The sequence below is a fragment of the Petaurus breviceps genome, unplaced genomic scaffold, assembly GCF_028583685.1.
Source record: "Petaurus breviceps papuanus isolate PSGF00001 unplaced genomic scaffold, PetGlider_PUasm1.0 187, whole genome shotgun sequence".
Taxonomy (NCBI): domain Eukaryota; kingdom Metazoa; phylum Chordata; class Mammalia; order Diprotodontia; family Petauridae; genus Petaurus; species Petaurus breviceps.
In genome coordinates, this window is record NW_027185799.1 from 10,147,085 (window position 1) to 10,163,878 (window position 16,794).

At 38.7% G+C, this 16,794-nt stretch overlaps 1 protein-coding gene across 2 annotated transcripts in view; it reads right to left on the reverse strand.

Moving 5' to 3' along the window:
- Window positions 1-1,925: 1,925 nt before the first annotated feature.
- Window positions 1,926-16,794, reverse strand: part of FKTN (fukutin) — a 74,746-nt gene continuing 59,877 nt past the window's right edge. For both annotated transcript variants that reach the window (XM_069090645.1, XM_069090647.1), the window contains 2 exons: window positions 14,209-14,336; window positions 1,926-4,249 (listed from right to left, as the gene is read on the reverse strand). In XM_069090645.1, the coding sequence (XP_068946746.1) occupies window positions 4,036-4,249; window positions 14,209-14,336 (342 nt within the window). In that variant the 3' untranslated portion in view covers window positions 1,926-4,035. The remainder of the gene's footprint in view (window positions 4,250-14,208; window positions 14,337-16,794) is intronic.

Genomic DNA, 16,794 nt, shown 5'->3' on the forward strand with positions numbered 1-16,794 from the left:
TCGATTAGCCAATTTGTGTGACTTTGAGTGAGTCACTTCCCACCTTTTGGTCTGTCTCCCCATATGTAAAATGAGGTGACTGAAAAAGATTGTTTCTAAAGGCCTTTCCAGCTTTAAATCCTATGATCCAATAAAGTCTATGACTTATGATCTCTGAACTGACAGGTGATGAATGGCCCAAGTGACACACTGTCATACAAAGACACTTTTTGTAAAGAAAAAAACTCCCTAAACCAACCCTCTTATTACTTTAAAAAGTGCCTAAGTACCCCTAGGAGGGAGGTAGGGTTATTATAATCCCCATTTTACAGATAAGGAAATTACAGCTCAGAGATGAAGTGAATTGCCCTTTGAATTGTCAAAAAGTTAACCCAGATTTTCTGACTCTCAAGGTCAATACTCTTTCTATGACACCACACTGATTCTCACGTTTATTCTCAAATAGAGCAAGACCACAGCACAGCTTAAGTCCTAAACTTTAAGACTCAAAAACCCTTCTCAGAAGAAATAGTAAGCCAGAAATACTCTAAAAGGCAGAAAGGGTTTTTATTCTTTTGAAACCTAAATATGATTATTTTTAAAATTTGAACATAACACTTTGTTTCTTAGAACGTAATTTTGAAATCTCATGTTGCTTAAAGTTAAGCAGGTCATTTGTTGGGGCTTAGAGGGGTTTCACACACATATTTTTGCTGTAATGGTTATCTGACCTGTTTATATGATAGTGTTAAGATTTAAATCTGGAAGTGATTGTAGAAGTGACTGTCTCACCTGTGGTTCAAAAAGCAGTAGCATGTGCAGTGGCCATATGGTAAAACCATCTCAGCATATGGGATAAATCAGGCTGAGAGTAACTGACAGTCCTCAAACCTGTCTGTGAGTTAGAGATGTCTACCCCAAGTAATGGGAAGACTTCCCCTGGCAGAATGGGCAGATAAGTTTGTTCCAGGGGCTATGAAGGTGGCTGAAGCAGGAGCTGTGAAGTGCTTAGAGTCTGGTCATCCATTGCAGGTGGGGGCCATCGCTAGATGTCCTGACTTTGGTCCTGCCACTGGACTTGGATAACTCTGGAAGAGAGGGTGAGCCTGACAACTTTGCCCCACTTAAATCCATTTCACATAATTCACACAAGTCACCCTAAGATGTCACTGGTCCTCTTCAAAATAAAGGACAAGTAACATCTATGACAGCCATCCCCCCCACCCCTTCTCTTTACAACTGAGGAAACAACATGAGGCCCAAGAGATTACACAGGTAGCAAGCACAAGAATCTGCATTTTAAATCAGGTCACCTGATGCCAGACCCATCCAGGGCCCCTTCCACACCAAAGCTGCCTCTCCTAGACTTTTTTGTTAACAGCCAAGTCACAGTAATGAGTTCTTTACCATACAATTCATCCCTTTCTCAAGTGGACACATGGGAAAAATACTTCTAAATGAAGTTAATTAGGAAAAGGTTGGACTAAGTAAACAGTGTGGTTAAGAGTTTCTGCTATATTTAGATTGTGAAATTAAGTCCTACTCAGGAAGCTGTGGTATGACATAAAGAACACTGGATATGAAATCATAAGACACTTGGTTCAAATTCCAGTCTGCTACTTACTACCTGGATGGTCCTGAGCAAATCACTTAGATACACTGTGCCTAAACATCCTGATCTGTAAAATGGGAGTGATGATACCTAAACTATCTATTGCATGGGGCTACTGTAAGGACCCAATTGGGTAATAGATGGAACACCTTGTAACACCTAAGGCCCTGTTAACAATATCAGATAATCACCATAATGAGTTGCATCTTCAGTGTCCAGCCTTGTGCCTTGATTGTGATGCCAACTGTTGCCATTTCCCTGGTACTTTTTAGTTGAAAACATCCCTGTTTTCAACAAGATTATGAAACAGCAAAACATAAAACACCTGAAAATGTAAAGATATTGGAAAATTTTTATTCATCATCCAACACAACATATATTAAAATTCTTTTCAAAACCACAACAAAAGTTTTCAGTAAAAATAAACATGTTTCATTAATACAATAGAATATCCACACTTTTGACAAAATGAAATAATTAGTAAATAAACACTGAATTCAGTAGAGTTAAAAACTCTATTCTAAATATATAAATGTGTGTCTGTATTTAAACATTTCACTTTTTATCTAATCCTATTAGGGAAATACTGGGCCACCTTTGTGACAGAAATATATTTCACTGCATGGCTAGAACGTTATCTTTTGGTTGTAGGGCTGTAAGAAAATGAAAATATAACTAAATATTAATCAGCCTCTGAATTAGTCATATGGAGAGTATAAAACCCTTTTTTTTTAAAGACTATAATAAATTCTTTCATATTAGAAATGAGAAAGTTTTTACCACTCATGTAAGCAGTTACAGAACTAGCTACCAATTAGGGTAACTTGATCAATCTACATTTCATGAAGAGAGGATAGTCTCAGTTAAAAAGTCCGAAAAATAGAAATGAGCAAAGCAGAAATGGACCACCTCCTAAAAACCCATGCTTTCTACTTGTGGCTGGTCCTCTGCAAAAAAGCATTACCAATTGAATTACTGTTTCTGAATTACTCAGGAAAATACTATTAAATTGAAATTTCAGCCTCATGTTGTAGTCTGTCCCTTAGTTTATCTAGGTAAAATTGGTTGGATTAGAGGAGAAATCGAAGTGGGAAATCTTCCTCTCTTGTTTCTTACATACCTACATACACACCTGTCAATTATTTGTGAGAAAGGTAAGGGTGAGGGCATAAAACTAATGTAAGAAATGTAAAAATTGGTTTCAGGATACAAGTTGGAACTAATATAATCAACTTCCAACTACCTGCACAAATAATTAGCATAGATGTTGGATTTAAAAACCAATATCCACCAACAAAAAAGTCTAGATAATTAAAACAACATAGGTAAAGAACCTCTGCCATTATTTCTGGCTTTGGCTAAGTATGGGTCTAAATTAGGAGAGAGCTTCAGGAACATGATGGATTGAGACATCCTGGGAACAGAAGAGTTGTCAAGTCATCATGAGAAAACGAAATGAATGAGGGGAAACTGGGACCTGAACATCTAGGTGACAGGCATTAAAGTGTCAGCTTCCTCCTGGAAGGTCAGTAAAAAACAGACAATATACACACTTTATGACCAGATAAACAGAAAACCATCTTACAGATGGTTGAGGAAAGGGAATCTGTGAAATACAATCAGAAACTAGAGCTCTTAACTGAAAGCTAGGAAACTACTAAACTAAAAGAAAAAGGGACTGATTTACTAGAAGATGGATCCACTTTCATTCAATTTTAACTGAACTGTACTTCAGAATTATAAGAAACAGTCACAGCCAAATGGAAACATGGACTTAAAATTATCAGCACTGGAATGATTATAGTCTTTAAAAATAAAAAATAACAGTTCTTATGTTTCCTGCATATAGAAAGTTAGAGACTAAACTAAGGAAACTGGACTTTGTGGATAACATGGCAGCTATTTTCAGTCAAGGCCAGTGATCTGATCTCTTTTTTATCTTGTAGATGAATAGTTGGGGAATAGAGATGGTGACAGTCCTATATTATTTTCATTAACCTTAGTCACCACACAAGCACCTAAGGTTTTAAAAACATGAGGTTAGACATTTATGAAGCTGCCTAATCTACTAGGCTAGGAACAAGTTCTTAGCTTCTTAGAGTCCGAATAGGTCTCATATCACATTGTTCCTGAGATATAGCTGCCCGATGCTTATTACATTCTTTGTAACCCCTAAAAACTTGACTTCCTGATCACTCTCCCTGATCCTTTATTCTTAAAGAACAAATCTAATGAGATAAGAAACAGACACCAAGTCAGCTGGCTAGCAATCTTCAGTGTTTTAAAAAATACTTTTATTCATCTGAACCTGTTTTTTTTTTCTCCTTCCATAAAAGTAAGAACATCTGACAAAAACTCAGTAATTTTTATAACATAAGAATATTAAATTTAAGAACTTCCTTTGACAAGGAGAAATATCTTATTTATTAGTAAGTTCAATGGCTTTAGTATAGTTGAATAACATCATCCCATTCAGCAACAGGCCAGATCCCATTGGGTTGCACATTAGGTGGGGAACTCTTCCAGTCCCAGGTCTTCACAGGAATCATCCAGGTCTTGCCATAGTTGGCTTCAATATAGGTGATAGTTTCACAGGGCACACGGACTTTTATTTCTACAAATTCAGCCCAACACAGTGTAAATTTAGGAAATAGGTATCTGTGATAAAACAGGGTTAAAAGAGAAAATATTAATTTTTGAGATATTAAACTTCAAGAGTAGAAATGCAAGTTTTTCCTGCCTGTATGACAAAATTTTTTTAATAGTTAATAGCTCAATCTACCAGTAAGATAATCCAAATAATATTCAAGTACATTTACATCTTATGTAAACTGATTCATCTTTTCTTCCAATCTCAACTTGGGAATTCTATAATTTAGAGAGAGTCTGATTCCAAAAGTTAACCATTTTGTTTATTCCCTTAAATATCATGCCTCAGATGCACCTCAAGAATTACACAGTTTTAGCACACCTTCTACCTCCCAGTGCAGGATCTATTTGCTTTTATCTTTGTATCTCTGATACCTATCCAGCACTATGCCTTGCAAATCACGGGCACTTAATAAACATGTGTTGAATTGAATATATTTGGGTAAATGGTACATGCAGCTTCTAACTTCATAATTTCCCCCTAAATAGCTGTAGATGACATTTAATTCAGACCATGTAGTGTTCATTTAAGCTAAATTAACTGCACCCATTTCTGGTACGATTTCAGTAAACGATTTCACTGAAAGGGCAACTTTTCAACATTCTTGGAGCAGGTGTGTTTTTAAAAACTTGTCATGGGCCATGTAAGTTTACATATTTAAAAACCACATAAAAAAATTCCGTGTAAGGTTGTGACTTGTATATCGGTTTCTGAGAAACGTCCACCTTTAATCTGATGACAGTGATTTTCACCAGTGGTATCTGAGTGGCCACAGCACAAGGTGCTCTTCAGTCATGTCTGACTCTTCCTGACCCCATGGGCCCATGCTGTCCATGCAGTTTTCTTGGCAAAGATAGCAGAGTGGTTTGCTATTTCTTCTCCAGTGGATAAGGCAAAGTTATTTGCCCAGGGTCACATAGCTAATAAGTGTCTAAAGCCAAAGTTGCACTCAAGTTTTCCTGACTCCAGGCCCAGTGCTTTATCCACTGAGTTGCACAAGGTGAGAAGGCTTTAAAACGATGGTGGATTTTTTCCCTTTGGACAACAGGAAAATAAAAACAGGCGTCAAAATGTAATTATATCATAGAAATGAGATACAGTTAAGCATTTTGGCATCTCTGCCGAAGAAAAGTTGGCTCCTGGCCAACAACACCCCCAGACTCAAATGGACATCGAGTCAAGCTTGGTAACAAGAGCACTCCAGTGTTCTCCAGAGAGCAGGGAGTTACTTGTCCTCGTCGGTGCCTACGACTGATGGACAAAGCCAGCCGGGATCTGAGAACAGGAAACCACATCATACAACAGCTGCTCTGGAATAGGGCACTGCACCGAGTCACCTCTGGCCACTCCCAGCTCTGCCCTGTGCACTCATACTAACGGCATGACTCATTCTGTTTGTCAGAACATCCACCTGTTCTGTTCTGTCCCATCAAGTTGACACTACTAAGCTGAGAGGAGACGGGATCTTGAATTCCTCATTTTCTATGATAGCCTCCAAAGCCTCATAAAACAAATGAATGACAGAAAAAAAATCACAGACCCAGTACAGATGGAATAAATTTTTTTTTGCCTTTTTTTTTGAGGGCAATTGGGGTTAAGTGACTTGCCCAAAGTTACATGGCTAGTAAGTGTGTTAAGTGTCTGAGGCTGGATTTGAACTCAGGTCCTCCTGACTCCAGGGCTGGTGCTCTATTCACTGTGACACCTAGCTGCCCCTTTTTTGATTTTTTTTTTTGGAATAAATAAAAAAAAAATCACAGACCCAGTAGTCTCTTGAGAAATAAGGAATTTACAAATTTAAACAATGTCCATTTTTAAAGCTAATGACCAATTTCTGAAAATAAGTGAAAGAAAACCCAGCTCAAGAGTTATTCTTTACAGAACTAAGTTTTTGACAGTCTGTTTCTCTCCAGAAAATTTAATGACGTTCAGCAAACAGAAAATTTGGACTCCCTAGCAAAGACAGAAAGGAAAACTAATCGTTAAAATGGAATAATTATTGTTACCTAAAAGGGCTGATCCAATTTAATCCAATAAGCATTTATTAATAAGCATCTACTATACACGAGGTTTATGTGTATGCTAAGTATTCTAGATGCAAATAAAAAAAAAAGTCAGCCCTCAAAGAGCTCACAGTTCATTGGGTGGATACATGTACACAGATAGGTGTATATAAGTGACAATTTGAGGAAGGAGAGAGCACTAACAACTATGGGCATCAGGAATGGTTTCCTGAAAGAGGTGGCACATGGTCTAAACCTTGAAAGACACATGGCATCCCAAAAGGTAGAGGTGAGGGAATGTATGTGAAAAAGTCAGTGAAAAAGCATGGAGACAGAAGGAATATCATGCCATGTTTAGAAAACAGCAAGAAGGCCAATTTATCTACACCACTGCAAAGGGAGTAACATGTAATGAGGCTAAAAGTCATCTGAACCAAGTTTAAATGCCAGAAGAGAAGTTTTTATTTGATGGTAGAAGTAATAGGAATCTATGGGAGTTTACTCAGAAGTGGCATGACAACGTCAGACCTGTGCTTTGGGAATATTACTTTGGCAGGTATATAGAGAATGAATTAGAGAGGAGAGAGACTTGAGGCAGAGAACAATTAGGGACAACAGTCCATACAAGAGGTAATAAAGTTCTGAATCAAGGTGGCTGGGCAAATAGATCAAAGACAACAGATATAAGAGAGAATATGGAGGCAAATTCAATAAGACTTGGTGTTTGATTGGATATGTGGGAAGAAAGTAAAGAGTTGAGGTTGTGAACCTGAATCAATGGAAAGACAGCAGTTTCCTCAAAAGAAATAGGAAATTTTAAAAGAGGAGTAGGTTTATAGGGAAAGATAAAGACTTCAGTTTTTGACATGTTGAGTTTGAAATGTCTATAGAATATCCAGTTTGAGATGTCTAGTATATGTTTGGTGATATAGGATTTGAGCTCAGGAGAAAGACTAAGGTTAGATATTAAGATCTATGTATCCACATCACCTGCATAAAGATAATTGAGCCAATAGACATTGACCAGGAGAGTGAGGAGAGAGGGAGAAAGAGGGAGAGGGAGGGAGACAGAGAGAGATAGAGACAGGGAGAGAGGAGACAGAGAGAGAGAAAGAGAAAACGGCCCAGGGCAGGCCTTGAGGTAAACATTTGGATAATAATGATTCAGCAAAGGAGACTGAGGAGTAAGCAGACAGGTAAGATAAGATCCAAGAGAAAGCAGCTTCACAAAAAAGCCCACAGAGAAGACAATACCCAGGAGAAGCTCGTCAACAATGTCAATTATTGCTAAGAAGTAAAGAAAGATGAAGAATGAAAAAAGATCCCCAGATTTGGCAATTAAAAGATCACTGGTAATTTTAGAGAAAGCAGTTTCAGCTGAGCAGTGAAGTAAGTAGGAAGCCAGACTGAAGAGGTGAGATGTGAGTGAGAAGTGGAGAGAAGACAGCTTTTTCAAGGACTCTGGCTTTGAAAGGTAAAATAGATATAACATCCTTGAGGGGATGTTAACAGTCAAATGTGGGGTTTTTAAGGATGAAAGAGACCTGGGTTATGTCTGTATGAAGTGGTGAACAAACTAGTAGACTGAAATTAGAGACTGAAATTAGAGCCACTCACTGATTCAGAGAAACAAGGCTGGTGGAGAGGAGGGCAGGAAGGTGACATGGTCATATCTGCATTTTAGGGAGACTAATTTGACAGCTGAGTAGGGGATGGACTGAAGTGGGAAGAGACATGCAGCAGGGAGAGCAATCAGCAAGCAAGATATTACTACAGTGAACATTACAAGGAATGAGGTGTTGAGGACCAGCTATCCCTTCTTAAAATACCAATCCAATTATCCATATGGGAGAAAAATGGTGGATGAAGAATTCCTATTGTCAAGGTTATATTATACAGTTATATGTACAACCCTTATTTCATCAGTACATAGAACTTAGACAAATACTACTGATTGAGAAGAGTGTACTGGATCGCCTCTGAGAAACTGTTCAGTGCTTTTACATGATTTCAAGTTTATCTCTAAAAGAAAAGATTGCCTTTTAAAAACATCTCTAGTACTTTGAGGATGGCTATAAGTCAAGGAATATCACAGTCTCTGAACAATTAAAATACGGATCACCAAAACGGTGATGGAGAAAAAAGGTAGAAAAGGGTAGGTTAGTGCATATTACAAGGAGAAATTGCACAGGAGCAACAGCATAAAGGACATCATTACAAATATGTATCCAGAACATGAACCAAACAACTCAGGTTTGGGCATTTCATTTTTCTCTTTTTACATATTCCCTTCTTTGGCGTCCTCATCTCTTAGCCACAGCTTTAAAGTCAAATCAATGAAAGACTCTGAAATCTCTATACATGTCTCCATCCTCCAACTTCCTCCTGACACTCCAGCCCTACACTTCCATTTGCCTATGAGAAGTGGAAGAGTGGTTGAGAAGAAGCCCCGAGAATGTGCCAGCCTGTGTAAGATTATGATGTCTACTACTATTCAAACTGATTTTTGTTCTCTGCACACCCATCCCTGTTACTGACTTTTTAATTTGATTAATGGCCCTACCATCCTCCCTGCAACCCAGACTCCAAATCTCAGTCACTTTTACTCTTCCCTCTCCTTTATTTGTCATATAAAAATCAGCTGCCAAGTAGCATTCATTCTATCTTCATCTTAATATTTACATGTGTTCACTTTCTATTCTATTAACAGTGCGATACTGTACTCACTACTTTTCACTAGTAATTACACAATAGTCTTATAACTATCCAACCAATCTCTCCAATCTCTTTTCCCTCAAATCTAATTAATCTGGTTGCCAGATTAACCCTCCCAATGCAAATACCTTCAATTGCTCTCTAAACCCTACCAAATAAAACCTGATCTCTCAATACTGACATTCAAAGCCCTTCACAGTCTGGCTTCAATCTATATCTGCATCTCTTTCTGTTACACTATACCTGCTAATAAGTTTAAGGTTTGGCAATAAAGGTATAAATGGACAAATATGGTTAACTTCAATTAAATCTGTCCCTCAGGAATTAAATCTACCACTGATTTGCTTTGTGATCTTGGGGTTTGGCTTTAGTTTCTTCCTTTACGGAGAGTTATAATCATATCTATTTTATGTATTTCATAGCATAGGTGTGAAGATCATTTACAATAATGTTGTGTGTGCTTTGAAAAAACATAAAAATTCAAGGGAGTTGTTATTTCTTGGGAAAAACTTTCTTTTACAAGAAAAACTTCTTTATGGAATATAGTTGTAGTTTCTGCATACTGTAATGCACATGTAGTAAATACATCATATGCATTCTAAGTTCTTTAATTGTGCACCAGTTTCACATGAGTAATTGAGAGATATAATAAAGAAGACCTAAGAAATGACCCATATGCTGTGTTGTAAAACACAAACATATAAACAAAGTGAGAAATGTAGGACTGTTGCGGAAAAGTCAGTTTTAAAGGATACTCATTTTAAGTAAACTACTAAAATTTGTTGTTTTTTCAACTTCACAGCTGGCAGGACTAAAAAAGGAAAAAAAAAAGGGGGGGGTCTCCTGAGAAATCATATCTTCAGAAAACCCCAGCCTTGTAGTGATGGTTATGGAAGCAGAGCCCAGCAGAAGGTCCTACTCTAGACTTCCCCACCAAGTCAAGGGACCTGAGGCAGTTGGCATCATCACCTACAGCTCCTGCTCCTCCACAGGCACTACTTATTCACACGGAACTCTTGCCTCTCACTTCTTCATGGAATTCTAAGACCTCCAAGCCATAAAGTAGGGGACAAAGTTGCATTATAGGGACTTGAGAGTAGTTTAAGTAAGGCAAGAAACTCAGCATTTCACTCACTTAATACAACCCACACAAATGACTAGTTTGTTTTAAGCCTAGGAGCAATTATCATGGTCCCAAGGGTCTATGTGGTTTCCTCATATTTGGCTTTAGGAAGCTTATTTTAACTAAAGTTTTAAGTTCTATTACAACTGCTCCAAGGCCCCACTTAGAAAAATTTCTAATATTTTAGACAGAGGTAGGGCTTTTTGCCTAAATTTATATTTAAATCTCTCTGTAGTTAATCCCTGGCCTCTTTGTTGTTGAGGGGAAATTCAGGTTACTGGATATATTTGGGAAACAAAAAAGCAAAGAGCCAACCTTTTCTTGGGACTCTTTTTAGGCTCTGTCTCCTGCTCCAAGATGCCTGTAGAGCCAATGACTCTCCTTCTCTCTTCTTTGCCACAGTTCATTCCTTTCTTTGCTCCTCATGAATGTGCTGGAATGCCATGCTTATTCCAGCCTCTTCTATCCACACCTTAAAGACCCTCTCCTCCTAGTTCTGAATCAGTTTTTTCTTTTTAATACAAATTTCTTAGGGAGACACCAAATCTCTCACACAATGGCTTCAAATATTTCAAGGTGGTACACAAACCCTGTTCACACTCAGTTCTGATTGCTTGATTCAGTTCCTTCAACTAATATTTTCATATCTTTGTCTATAGTCAGTCCCCTCAACATCCTGGTCTTCCTCTTCTGGGCATGGTATAGTTTTTCAATGGATTTCCTAAACTACCGTGTTTCCCCGATAATAAGACCTATCCCGAAAATAAGCCCTATTGAGATTGCTACTGTAGTGAAAGTGATCCCCTGCGCTACACGCTACATTACAGTACCCTCTGTAGGCACCGCCCCCCCCAAACGCACACCGTGCTCTGAGCTGCATCCAATCAGAGCTGCAGCAGTGAGTGCGTCATCCTGTTCTTCCCCAGTGATTTGCTTGTAATCACTGTAATTACAATTTGCTTGTAATCACCAAATTGCTGTCAATGTTCATTAAAATAAGCCCTCCCCTGAAAATAAGTCCTCTGGTGTTTTTCTGTCCAAAAAAAATAATAAGACAGTGTCTTATTATCGGGGAAACACGGTATGTTCCCCTGGACCAAACCATAATACTTCAGGTGAGGTCTGACCAGAACAGTATAGCAGGGCTATCATCTTCCTCTTCTGGACAATATGCCTCTATTAATGTGGTCTAAGATCACATTAGTTTTTTGCTGCAATGTCAGTCACACTGTTGACTCTCACAGACCCTGAACTAAGTTTATCAAGTTTCAGTTGACACTCAACTAGCTGTTATAAGAATGTAAATTTTTAAGATCTTCCCTGCCCCCAGGTTAAGTGCACCTGGAGCCTGTGGTGGGAGGCTGTGCTTTGTGATTGGGCAGTGGGTCAAGAGGGTTGTTACATTCTCTGACCCAGGAGAAGGCTATATAATCCCTGATGTGAGATGTTGTTTTGGGGCTCACTTTGAGAAGTGTTGTGTGATTTGACCAGATGAGATTCTGGGCAGCTGTTGATGCTTCCCTCTCTGGTAACTAATTTGGTATGGATGTAATGGTTAGACAGTTGGAGGCCTGTTTGCTTGAAATGTTTCTGTCTGTATACTCTTAAGTTTGGGGTGCTGACCTTTTTCCCCTGAACTAGGTAAATGATATCTTTGATTGATTAAAGCAAGATTATTAACCCATTTTGAGTTGCTTTCCTTTAGAAAAGCAGATCTAAGAACCTGTGTTGGCAGCCACCCTGGGGATGCTGGGGTGCTTGCTGCTACACTAGCAAGTAACCCTATAGAAATATGAAAATATGCACAACTTCTTAAGAGGAAAATGACTAGACAGTAATGATTTGGCAGAACTTACAATTAAATAGTCTTAGTTTTTGTTACTGTTAATGTAAATAGGGTTCCATCAGCTTAACAATATGATGATAAAATTGGCTCCTGGGCACAGAAGAGAGGGTGGTTAGTGGAGAAATGCCTGCTGTAAGACACAGGCCCAAGGTAGGATTCTTAATAAGAAAAAAAATCCAAATATTTCTCCATTCTCTATATTTACTTCAACAACCTCAGCTGCTCAAAGAGCTTCAATTATATGAAAATGTATCCAAAATCTCTCTCAGAAATGTGCTAGAAGATACATGAGTACTGGCCTCTCTCTCCAGAATGTCAGCAATGTTTTTTTAAAAATTTATTTCTCTTTTGTTTTTCTATTGCCTTTATTTCTAACTATGTCCCTTCTCTTCCCTATCATTCATAATAAAAAAAGTGATTCAGAAAAGCTAACCAAAACAGAGTATGTACACAAACACACAGAGTGTTCCATTCCCATTGTTCTCCCATATCTCCAATGAAGATATTTTCTCATTTCATCTATATGAATGAGCTTAGTAGTAATTGGTGATGTTTTTGTTTTTTTCTTCCCATGTATGCTGTTGTAGTCGCTGTGTACATTGTTTTCCTAGTTTGTCTTACTTCATTCCACATCAATTCACTTAAATCTACTCTGCTTTTATTTGTTGCTGTTCAGTCATTTTGGATGTGTTCCATTCTCCAACTCTTTGTGATCCCATTTGGGGTTTTCTTGGCAAAGATACTAGAGTGGTTTGCCGTTTTCTTTGCCAGTTCATTTTACAGATGGGGAAACCGAGGTAAACTGGGTTAAGTGGCTTGCTCAGGGTCACATAGCTAGAAAATGCCCGGGGCCGGATCTGAAGTCATAGAGTCCTTTTGATTCTAAGAGCAGTACTCTATTCACTGGGCCACCTAGTTGCCCCCTGCTTTTCTTATACAATAGCAGTATTCTATTATAATCATGTCCCAGGATCTATTTTTCAAACGGTTTCCTAGAAATTTCCACCTGGATGTACTATCTACATATCAAATTGAAGATGTCCAAATGATATTTATCATTCCTCCACCCAAACACACATTTGATAAACTCCAATAGCTAACCATTACTTACAGGATCAAATATGAACTCCTGTTTGGCATTTAAAGCTCTTCCTAAATTGGTCCCTTCATTTCCAGTCTTCTCACATTTTCCTAGATTCCATGAACTCTATGATATGATACTGGCCATCTCTTGACTGTGCATTTTCACTGGCTGTCCCTCATGTCTCGAATGCTCTCTTCATTTCTGCCTCTTGGCTTTCTTCAAGACTCAGTCTAAATCCCAACTTTCCAGATTCCCCCCAGCTGCTAATGCCCTCTGAGATTGCCTTCTACCTATTCTATATTGATTCTGTATTAACTCTATTTATAACAAATTCTCTAACTCTTAATTCTCTATTCATTATTTATTAAGCGGGGCTCTCACTATTAATTCATTAATTGGTTCTTAATTCTCTGTAACAAATCTTGTATGTACCTAGTTATTTCCATGTTATCTCCTTCATTAGAATGCAAGGATAGGAACTGTTTTTACTTTTCTCTGCATCCCCTGCACAGTGCCTGACACGTAGGGAGAACTTAACAAATGCTTGGGGACCGATATCCAAAAGCTGAACATGATGCTTTAAGAAGCTAGCCTGGTCTGCTTTCCAAGGACCACAAGAGGAAGTGATAGCTGCTAGATGAGATAGTACAGCAGGACAAAGAAAGACTGCAGACACAAATAAAAATGGGGTCACCCTGCACGGCAATGGACTCCCTATGTCTCTCTTAGGTGTCTACAGTGATTGGGGGGTGGGGGGAAGAGAAAGCCGAATTGATGTCAAAGCCTGTGGACCCTTGAGAGGATGAAAAGATATTTTCTGCCTGAGACCAGCTGGACAAGGAAGCAAGGGAGATATATCTGCAATGGGATATGGGACTCTGGGTGTAAGAGCTGACAAGGATATTAGTGTATTCCTACTCTCTTTTTCTCTGACACATTAATTATGGGGCACGGTGAATTACTGTATTAAGAAAACATTTGGGCTTACTTGATTTTAAAAGGGAAAGAAGGTCTCCCTTCCCACACTAGTTTATTTGGGAAGAGAATATGTGTGAATTGAAGTCATCAATAGGCAGCCAACAAGAAGATGGCTGACTCTTTTTTCCAGAACAGTGACCAGCTATTTGAATAGTCACAGTACTGTTTCATCATCTTTCTATGAAAACACAAACTATTAAAAAATACACAATTCATACTTAAATTTTTTTCCTGATTTGGCCTGAGTGCCTCCATTCCACATGTGATCAGCCTCTTCATAGAAGAAAAAAATATCAAGCTTCACATCGTCTTTTCCATGGAAAGATAGCTCCAAACTGTCTTCTACCTGTGGAAAAAACAGATTTTGACTGGAAGTGGAATAAATGGAAAACAGCTATGCCTAGACTGCTCAGTGTTATATTCCCTCTTCAAAATTAATATTAAATATAAAATATTTTCCTTAACAAAGTAAAATCATCAGCAAATAAATCTTTATGATCATCATAAACAATAAGAACAATAATCACTTTTATAAAGTAACTTAAAACATATAGTATGCTTTAACATTAATCCTACCCAACATTCTAAAAGGACTAAATAAATGATACTTGGTTGACATCAAGTAACACGCTAGCTCTACAAGGTTATTAACCCTTGATGTACCAAGTTACTAACCTGTAAGAAAAGGAATCAATTTAGATTGTCATAAACTATTCTTGAAGAAGTTGTATTGTCTTTCTGAGATCACTAGACATGCTAAAGTCACCCCCTATGCCCCCACCTCTAACCTGTAGCTCTGAAATCACTGTTCCATAGGCAACAAATTTGTTTTCATCTTAAATCTTTTCCTAGCTCCTTCCTGATGACAAAGCCTCCCTGGCTACCTTTTCCAGTACTGGCTGAGGTAGGGGAGTTGGAATATTCCTTCTTCCCCTCTGCCACTTCCAGGTTCTCCTGCTACCACTATCACATTCAGTAACCTCTCCACCTTTGAAGTAAACTCAATTCATATCTACCACCCAATCACAATTCTGACAAAATTTAGGCCATTCTCCAAGAATTCCCCCTTCTCCCCTCTTCCATATCTCATATCTTATCAAGGCAAACCTCTACATACACAAATGATGCCATTCAATCCAGTCTTCTCTAGCAGATTGTCCCCTCTATCAGTCCCACCCTCACTTATCTTCAATCTCTAAGCATGCCCATGTCTTTCTATGCCCCCCAAACCACTCACTTTATCATCTCCACTACCCTCCTTTCTCCCTCATTCCATTATCTATCTCTCCTCTCCTTTTGTAGCTAAACCCCTTGAGGTCATCTACAATAGGTGCATCCATTTCCTCTTTAATTCTTTTTAATTCTTCTCTTCATTCTCTACAATCTGGCTTCTGACTTCATCATTCAAACAAAAATATTCTCTCCAAATCTACTGTTAATTGCTAAATCTAATGGCCTATTATCAGTTTTCATCCTTCTTGACCTCTCTATAGCCTCTGACACTGTCAATTACCCTTTTCTTGATATTCTCTTCTATGCAGATTTTCATTACACTTTTCTCTCCTGGTTCTCCTGCTATTTGATCTTTCCTTTTCAGTCTTTGATGGATCTTCTTCCAGGTGATGCCTAACTGTGATTGTACCACAATTTATCCTGGGCCCTCTTCTCTTCTCCCTCTTACTTAGTCATCTCATTAGCTCTTGTGTATTCAATGGTTGTTTCTATGCTGATGTAGCAGCACCCACACTGGCATACCCAAGATGGCTGCTAGCACAGGTTCTTAGATCTGCTTTACTAGGAAAGATAGCTGTTTAAGTGGTCAGCAATCTTTTAAAATTACATTCACTAGTTCATTCAGTACTTGAACTTCAGAGAAAATATAAGCAGAGAAATAAAGACCAACAGACATGGCTTCTAACTGTCTGAGAAATTAGCACAGACTGACAGATCCAACTGTCTGACCAACACAATACATACATAGTTACCAGAGAAAGAAGCACCAACATCTGGGTTTTTCAAAGCCAGGCGGGGGGGGGGGGGGGGGGGGAGGAGAGGACGAGGACAGTTTCCTTAACAGCTACCCAGAGTCTCATCTGGTCAAATTACAACACTCTTCCAATGAATGAGCCCCAAAGCAAAATGCATGCTATCCTCAGAGTATATATACCCTTTTTAGAGCCAGAAGACATCACAACCCTCATGACTCAATACCAAATTAGAAATTAGTAAGAGGTGTGAAAGCCTTCCTACAAGCAAGCCTCCCCTAAGCAAGCTTCACTTAATGGGCTCCACATGAGGCCTATTAATGGGTGGGGAAGATCTTATATTCCATTAACATTACACTGATGATTCTCAAATCTACTTATCCAGCCCTAACCTCTCTGCAAACCTCTGGTCTCCCATCTCCAACTGCCTACTAGATATTTCAAACTAGATTTTCTGGCAGATATAATAAACTCACTATGTCCAAAACTGAACTTGTCTTTTCCACCAAACCCTCCCCACTTTCAGACTTTCCTATTATTGTCAAGGGCACCACCATCCTTCAGTCATTCTATCACACACACCTCCCCCCATCAATCTGTTGCCCAGGCCAGTGGATCTTACTTTCATAACATCTCTTGGATACTCTCCCTTCTTTCTTCTGAAATTGCCACCCTGGTGCAAGCTTTCATTACTCTCATGCCTGAACTACTGCATAGCCTACTAGTGGTTGGTCTGCCTACCACAAGTCTCTCCCCACTCAGCTGTCAAGGTGATCCTTTCTAAAGTTCAAGTCTTACCAAGTCACAACTTCAATGGCT